The sequence below is a fragment of the Urocitellus parryii genome, chromosome 3, assembly GCF_045843805.1.
Source record: "Urocitellus parryii isolate mUroPar1 chromosome 3, mUroPar1.hap1, whole genome shotgun sequence".
Classification (NCBI taxonomy): Eukaryota; Metazoa; Chordata; class Mammalia; order Rodentia; family Sciuridae; genus Urocitellus; species Urocitellus parryii.
Genome location: NC_135533.1, coordinates 198,590,151 through 198,599,009, shown reverse-complemented (window position 1 = coordinate 198,599,009; position 8,859 = coordinate 198,590,151). Strand labels below are relative to the sequence as shown.

The 8,859-nt window shown below is 43.1% G+C and overlaps 1 protein-coding gene across 1 annotated transcript in view; it reads left to right on the top strand.

Annotated features, from left to right (window-relative positions):
• The first annotated feature begins 5,338 nt into the window (after positions 1-5,338).
• The window catches only part of Ccdc13 (coiled-coil domain containing 13), a 37,781-nt gene continuing 34,260 nt past the window's right edge, over positions 5,339-8,859 (top strand). Inside the window, exons 1-2 of the mRNA XM_026408107.2 lie at positions 5,339-5,559; positions 7,369-7,517. Coding sequence (XP_026263892.2) covers positions 5,339-5,559; positions 7,369-7,517 — 370 coding nt within the window. The remainder of the gene's footprint in view (positions 5,560-7,368; positions 7,518-8,859) is intronic.

Here is an 8,859-nt window from a genome sequence, read left to right as displayed (position 1 = left end):
TGAGGGCTGGTCTGATCTACAGGTGGCTGTCAGTGCAAGCATGACTGTCCATCTACCAGAGATTGGATTGGGCCAAGGGCACCATTTCATAAGGTGATAAAGATAGTAGTTTCCATGTGCTCTCTCAATCCTTATAAACCGCTCCAGAAAGTTCACAGGTGAGGAAACTGAAGCAGAGATTAAGTAATTTTCCCATAGCACAGTGAACATCAAAGAAGTATTGGTTCTCCAGTGTCTTCAAGAGCAAATTGGGAATGGAAAAGGAAAAAAAAAAAAACTTTACAAGTTACTGTGTTGTTCATTCACTCATTTACTTCTTCAAACTTTATTTTCTCTCATTCTTGAGCACTGGCTACATTCATTCAGTGATAGCTCTGCGAACTCCAATTAAGGGCCTATTCTGGGCAAGATGCTGAGAATTAATAAATGAATAAGACATAAGGCCCTGCCTTTAAGAGACCTCTTTGTAAAGGGAATATAAATAAAATTATAGGTAGTTATAATATTGGAGGTATAGTGACCAGGGTATGTCCAAGAGATTCTGAGAGTCCACAGAATGCCCCTAGGGGAATCCTAAAGACTAAGTGGGAGTTAGTGGAAAGGTAAAGGGCCAACTCAGGTAATAGGAGAGAGGCATCCTCGGCAGGGAAGTTGCTGAAGAAAGCCTGAGATGCCTCTGAGCCTGATCCTTAGCAAGAGTCACTAACCCAGGCATCTTCAGGCACCATTAGGAAATGAAATGGTGAAATGGGTGAATCCAGAAGGTGTAAGATAAAGAACTTTTATGTGCAATGATAATGGGCAGCTGATGTGCCAGCTGCTGCTTCCAAAAGTGTCCAGGACAGTGATTGAATGGGAAGAACATACCCTGTCCAGAGGGAATTCCCTCTGCCTAGTGCCTGCTGACCATGTGGACTATAGGCCCAGTACTGCCATACCTATTAACTTATAAAAGAATCTGCAGATATGGATTTAATTAAAATCTATAGATCTTTAAATGTTGGCAAAAAAAATCAAATCCTAACATAGTGCTCTGTAAGAGTTGAACAAAAATGTCTGTGGGATACATTCAGCCTTCAGGCCAGACAGAGTTTTCCCCCCTGAATCCTGGCAGGGTCTTGCAGAGGCAGGAGCTACTTCTTGTTTTAGAAAGGTCCCAGATGGTCGTGTACAGAATGGATTAATGGGATAAATGTGCAAGACCCAAGTTGCTAGGGAGGAGGGATCAGGTAGCTGCAGAGACAGGAAAGTCCTGGGAGGGTGAGGTGACCCTGTGACGTGAGGGTATGTACAGAGGCTGGAGACAGTGGCATTTTAGGGTTTAGTCACTATTGGCCTAGCAGCCAGGGAAGACTTTCTGCTAGTGGGTCACTAGTGTCACCATGAGAATCTGGATGTTGGGTAAAGTAGAGGAGGAAGGGAGTCCTCCAAAGAAACCAACAGGAAGGGAGAGATACTGTTTCTATCAGTCCATAGTTGACAAAATGTTTTCACACTGCCCTTTGCATTTGCCCTTCACTGCACATCTGTGACCTCAGTGCCATAATCTCCTGATTACTGAAGAAGGGACTGAGTTCTGGAGGGTTCTAGAAAACTCACACATATCTGGTTGAGAGCCACGTCCACCTTGAACTCCAGGTGCTGTCATCTCAGGCCATCCTACTAATATGGCCTCCCAAACCAGCAGCATCCAATGCCCAGGCCTTACCCTTATCAATGACTTCAGAATCCCTGGCATGGCACCTAGACCCCAGTACCTTCAGACTCCCTAATTACCCAGCATGCAGCAGGAATGAGAACCACTACTTTACACTCTAATTTGTTTTCCTGGCCTGCTTTGATGAAGAGTGATTATTAATAATAGCACATCCCTTCTCTTCCCAAGGTAACACAATTTGGAAACTGAAGGATATGGTTGTCTCTCCCTGTAATCTACAAAGAGAAGGGGAATCACAAGATAAATTTATTTTTAAACTGTTTTAGTTGAATTTTCAAATAAAAGACTGAAATAAGGTTTGCATCAATCCCTGGAAATTTTTTTCAGGTGAAATTCCTCTATATCAATTTGGTAAACTAAGGGCTTATGGTTCAAATCCAGCTCATTGCCTCTTTTTGTAGTAAAGTTTTATTGGAACACAGCCATAACCATTCGTTTACACATTGTCTCTGGTTCCTTTCTGCTACAATGGCAGAGTGTTAGTAATTATGACAAAAAACATATAGCCTATAAAGCTTAAACTATTTGCTGTCTGGCCCTTAACAGAAAAAGTTTGCTGATCCCTGTTTAAATTTAAAACATGGAGTACAATTTGCCTGAAATGTAAAATATTAAGTCTAGTTGTTATGCTTACATTATATCCTTGGGTATCCCCATCTTTTTGAACCCACTGAGGTGGTTGTGACTATAACACTTTCAATAGAAATGTTCCAGGGTTCCTGAAGTTCAGGGGTCTCCAAGACCACCCTTGGTTTCAGTGATTTTTCTAGAACTCATAGAACTTAGAAAAGCCATCATATTATACTCTGTTATGCTTTACTATAGTGAAAGACTACAGATAAAAATGAGCGAGGGAAGAAAGCCAGAGTCCAGGAAACACCAGGAACAACCTTCCAGTTATCCTCTTCTAGTAGAGTCATGCAAACAATGCTTATACCTCCTAAAACCAACATGTGACAACATGCATCAAGTATGGCCAGCCAGGGATGCTCACCTGAACGTTGGTGGTCAGGGTTTTTATTGGGAGCTGGTCACCAAGGAATGGCTGACCACTGGCATAGCTGACTTTAGTCACTCAATCTCTAGCCCCTCCAGAGGTCAAACAGATACCATGTGCTCACCCACATTCTTAGCACAGACTATCTGGAGTGTTCCAAGGACCCCAAGTGAAGAAAGATACTCTTCATCAGGCAGGATATTCCAAGGGCTTAGAGGTTATTTCCTAGCAGCAAGTCAAGGGCGAAACCTTTCTTTGAAACACGCAAAGTGTAGACAAACCAGACCTGCAAGTTAATTGTTTCCTGTGCAATTTCTCTTACTGGGCAAATCTGTCTGCTGAGGAATTTCAACATAGTGCCAGCTCCTGCTTTGGCCAGACCTTTTTCAAACCCTGGGTTCAGTCCACAGACAGCATGTTAGAGCTACCTGGGCAGCTCTTACACAGCCCCGTGCCTGGTCTCCACTCTAGACTGTTATAACAAAGTCGGATTCTCTAGGGATATGACCTGGGAATCAGTATTTTTAGATTGTGTCCTTGCAGATTCATAATGGAAGTAAGTTTAAGAACCACTGGGTAGAGGTTGTGGGACCATAAAATAGAGATAGGTGTATCAGGAAGGTATGGCTAAAGCAGTTGAGAAAGTAATGTTCCTGGAGGATCAGGAAAGGACGTGATATTAGTGCTGGGCCAGGGAGGACCAGCAAGATTTAAGCCTATGGCAGGGGGCTTATATAGGACAAAGGAGCAAGTGGACACAACTAATTAGAACTTAGCATTATGGAAGGAAAACAAGCTAGAAGGAGAGACTAAGTCCAAATCCCCCAAAGTTCTTAATGCTTTTGGATTTAGTTCTGTGGCTAATGAGCATCACAGTTTTTTGTTTGTTTTATTTTTTGTTTTTTGCAAAGAGGCATGTCAAGTTCAAAGCTGTACTTTAGAGAAACCAGTCCCTCAACCAGTGCATGATGGACTACAAGTGGGGCCAGGAGGAGTGGGCAGCTAGGGCATAGGAACCAATTTAGTCTGCCATATCCCAGGCCCTGATAGAGGCACTGAGGATAGGGCAGTGAGCAATGCACAGTGCCCACCATGATGAAGCTGGTGGGGAGGGAGACAGGCAGTCAACAAATAAACAGATAAATACAAAATTAGTCAGGTGAAGGTGAGTGCTATGGAGAAGGATAAAAACAGTAAGGGGTATGCAGAGTGAGGACAGGGATGCTTTCTCCAGTAGAATGTGAGATGGGCCTCTGACAAGATGACATCTGAGAGGAAGTAGTGAGGTGGATGTCAGAGAGAGGATCGTTCCAGGGAGAGGGAGTGGCTGAGGTGGTTATAAGCATACTAATGAGAACTGGGTGGGTGTGTTGTGGGGAGATATGGGGTCAGATTGGATGATTTTTATGGAGAATTAGGATTTATAACTATTGGATGATGCAAGTATTTTTGTCCATTTTCTGTTGCCAGTAACACCATATTGCAGACTGGGTGAATTATAAAGAAAAGAAGTTGATTTTGGCCCACAATGCTGGAAGTCTAAGGTTGAGAGGCTGTATTTGGTAATGGCCTCTTGCTCTGTTGCCTAAGCTGTCCTCAAACTCACCAATGTTCCCACCTCAGCCTCCTGAGTAGTTGGAGTAGTTGTGATTACAGGCATGCACCACTGTGCTTGGCTGTGGTGATGAGCTTCTCGCTGTCAGAGTCTGAGGGGTTGTGGGCATCATATGGCAAAAAATAGGGAGCATGTGTATACATGTGTCTTTTTGGTCTCTCTCCCTCCTCTTATACAGCTACTAGAATTCAGTCATGGGAACTCTACCCTAATGACCTCATCTAATCCAAATCAACTCTCAAAGGTCTCACTTTTAAACACCACCACAGTCAGATTCTAAGTTTCTACCCTCCTAGTACCTCACAACAAAGATTAAATTTCAACATGAGTTTCAGGGTGACATACTATATTCAGCAAAAGCCCTTTCCTGTGCCTAAGGAGGAGAAATAAGACCAAGAGATGGGAGTAGGGGATGGAATAGGCCTGAAAGACCTTGATTCTGAAATATTTTCAACTCAGCAGGTCCAAAACACCATAGTTGGAGGTTTTATTTTCTAAGCCCCAGCAGTGGGTCACCACAGAAGTACACACCTGGGGGATTCACTGGGCTGTGTACTCAGGCTTTATGCCTGAGTGTGAATTATACCTCAATTTTAAGAGAAAAAGAAGTCATGATGCTCAGCTCCATTCCTAGACTTTGGGATCTAGTTGATCTGGGGAAGGGTCCAAGCATTCTTCTATTTTAGGACCTTTCAGGAGATTCTGATGTTCAGCTAGAGTTGAGAGCCACTGACCTAAGAGACAGACAAATATCATATCTGCATAATGGGGAGCATCCTGATGCCATGTGCAGTCTGGTGGCAAGTCCAGGGCTGGGGGAGGAGGCTCAGCTCAGCTTTGAGTTTCAGGTGATCCAAAGTGGCAATGGGGCTCCTGAGTATTTGCATGGACACACATGAACACACAGGCAAAGCTCAACAACAAACTCCAGGCTGCAGACAAGGCTGACCGTGTACTGAGTACTCAGTGTGGAGTTTGATTTAGGCTTCTTTGCTGACTCCTAGGCAAGATGGCAGCCGACGAAGGCTCACAGGACACTTTGAGGCTCCAGTTCAAGGCGATGCAGGAACTGCAGCACAGAAGGTTACAGCAGCAGATGGAGAAAAAGAGGGAAAAGGAAAAGGAAAAGGAAAGCAGAGATGACGACCAAAAAGAATCTATGGAGATCTCCGATGGCCTCAGCCTTCTCCACACAGAGGAGCAAAACTTGAAAAACATCTTTGAGCAGAGGTAAATGCAAGTTTGACCTCTCCAGGAACATTACATAAGGTAGGGGTGGTGGGGGAGAAACAGGTTCAGGCATCCAGCAGCTCAGCTTGACCCAGTGTAGCCTCTTAAATTGAAAGTGGTTTTGATACAGAGGTTTTTATTAAAGACTGTTGCATCTGATAAAGCTGTGCTCCTGCAAACGTAAATAAATATGAAATGTATTTAAAAATCATTTTACAGTCAAAGGGAACATATTTAAACTCATTAAAGGTGTGGTTTATTCGTTGGATTTTCCTTCACAGTCTTTCGTGAAAACTGTGTGTGTCTCTAAGAACGGTTGGCTGACTGATGGTTTTATATGATCGTTGTTCCAAATCCCATCTAGGACCATTCTGCTCTTCCAGTTTTCCTTTCCTCACATGTAGCAACGCATAAACACACCCTGTCCTAAAGAAGCTCTTGGTAGATTCCTGGCTTTTTTACAGCTGGTGGAAAAGTTGAAAGGTATCCAGAATCTTCTTAGTGTGTTTTATATTCAACAGTGTTACACAGATACACATGGATCTATAAGGCTATTGGAAGCAGGATACTGCATTGATACAAAATCTTCTGCTAATCATTTTGCCATAAAAAGTACAAGCGTTGTTGAGCTGTCTCTGCTTCTGATTTTTCCCAGAGTCTCTTTTCTCCATCTTCAAATTTTACTTTTTTATGATTTCTCATGTTTTAAATGACCTACTTAAAAATGTCAGTTGGAAAAAAATAATTGTCAGTAATTGGGAAAAAAACATAAAACTCCTATATATAAGCTCAAGTTAACCTCAGACCTATTTCCAAATGATCTATCCCAAACCAGAGAAACTGAAATTCGTGGAGACTAGAACCTTTTATAAAATAATAATAATAATAATAATAATAATAGCAGCAGCAATAATAATAAGAACTGTTACCTAATAATTACTGTAACCTACAAAATATTAACTTTGCTAGCAACTGTCTCTAGGAAGTCTGTCCTGTGCCTAACACACATGATCACAGGTTTCTTAGTGGTTTAGAGTTCTGAAGGACCTTTCCAGTACAATCTGGAATATACAGAATCAACCTCCTGTTCTAATTTTCTGTCAAATTTACCTAAAACCTGGAAACCTAGCCTCAACCTAAGACTTAGAAAATTCCTTTTTGATGTGTGTGTGTGTGTGTGTGTGTGTGTGTGTTTAAAACAATATCCAGACTTTTGCAAGGCAGCTAAAGAAATTGAAAGAAAATCATAGCCTTAATTATAGCTGCCTTTGACAAGTTTTGATATAGCTTCTGTGGTCTATTAATTCTAAATGCTTCATAATACAATATATAATTCAGGTTTTTTAAGTCCCAAATATATGATGGTGTTTGCTAATTTTTTAAATATTGATTTCTAATTTAGTCAATTGCCATTAGGGGAAATTATCTCTCTGATATCTTTATTTGGAATTTGCTCAGATTGCCTTACAGCCTACAATTCATTTTTATGCATATCCCTTGGATGCTTGAAAGTTGTGTCAATTTCCTGAGTCAGGTTTTATATCAGTGTCTTGAAGCCAACTAATAAACAATGTTTTTCAAACCTTCATTCTCCTTTCACTCATGTGGGGAATACCTGCTTAATCACTCAGATCCGAGAACAGGGTGTTAAAATCTGCTCAAGTCTTTCATTAGTTTCTCTTTCCTATTTTGTGCAAACAAGTTCTTATCACCACCTAGTACCCAAGTACCACAAGCCTGGGCAGGAGAGGCCCTATCCCTGCCCACCTGCCCCTGGGGAGGAGCAGTAATTCCTCTTTTGCCTCACAGGGTGCTTGAAGATGAGATCCAACAACTTCGGGAGGAGCTCAGAGAAACGGTGGATGAGAACGGGCGATTGTATAAGTTGCTGAAGGAAAGGGACTTTGAAATCAAGCACCTCAAAAAGAAAATAGAAGAGGACAGACTTGCCTTCACAGGTAGCTCCACCACTGTTGCAACAGTCCTGCCCTGAAGTCCAGGGGACTTAGCATGGTTCCAGAAGGCAGGTGCCCAAGAAATAGTGCCAAGAGTCAGTTGTGGTGACATTTGTCCAGATGAATTCTGGAAGTGAGGCAGAGGGTAGAAGAAGAGAGCAGCCAGGGAGGCCTGCATGCCAAGGAACAGTAGGGGCAGCAAAGGCAGTAGGCAATCATCAAGGCAATGTGGATGACCCAGCCAGGGTCTCCATCATGTTCACAGCCTGTTTAGGATCTGTTTCTCCTTGGTGCTCTGGCTCAAACATCACGTCAAGGATGTTTAAGAAGGCCCAATAGGGCTGGGGATGTGGCTCAAGTGGTAGCGCGCTCGCCTGCCATGCGTGAGGCCCGGGTTCGATCCTCAGCACCACATACAGACAAAGATGTTGTGTCCGCCAAATGCTAAAAAAAAAAAAAATTAAAAAAAAAAAGAAGGCCCAATAGAAGCAGGCTTTAACTCTACAGCATCTGCCTTGCTTCCAGGAAGGACATTGGTCATTCTGGGAGAAGTTCCTGGGACCCAGCTTCTCTCAGCAGAGTCTATGCTGGACCTTGGCTCAGTTGGTGGAGACCTTGGCCCTGTGGTCCTTGGTTTTGTTGGGCTGGGGATGAACTTGACCCTGTGGGTGTGAGCAGGACATTGGCCCTGCGGTTATATAAATTTGACCTTAGCCCTGCAGATTTGGTGGAGTTCTGGTCCCGATTTTGCTCTGTCATGTGCACACTCACTGAACATTTCCCAAGAGGCCAAAATACCAGAAAGTAGGTATTACCAATCATAGAGAGCAACAGAGCTGACCCAGCGCCTGCCAACATCACTCTCTGCTTTTGAAAATAAATGCTCAGAACTAAGATCTGATCAGTCAGTGCTGAATTTAAAAACAAGAGGAATTTGATCTCCTAAAATCCCTGGTGCATATCCCATTCTTTGGCCTTTTCTATCTAAAACAAAAACCCTGTAGATAAGTTTTGTGTTGTGAGGATAGACACAACCTGGTTTCAGACTCAGTTGCTCCAGGGGCAGCTTGCTTATACTTTTGCAAGGCTGTCGAGAAGCTGATGGGCACCAGGGGGAGCAGGAGACCCATCTTCATCCCAGCAGAGCCTGGAGGGAGGACCTGGGCTGCTCCCTCCTTCTGGGTTTGTCCATTGTCCTTTGCCACAAGCTGCTTTGGCCAATTCTCAAGACTCCTTGATGGCCTCATCAGGATAACAGGGACTGCTTAAATCCAGAGAGAGGTCTGACTGGTTCAGTTCATGTTTTTAAACCAAGCCACAAGTGACAGGCTACTGACAGCTGATG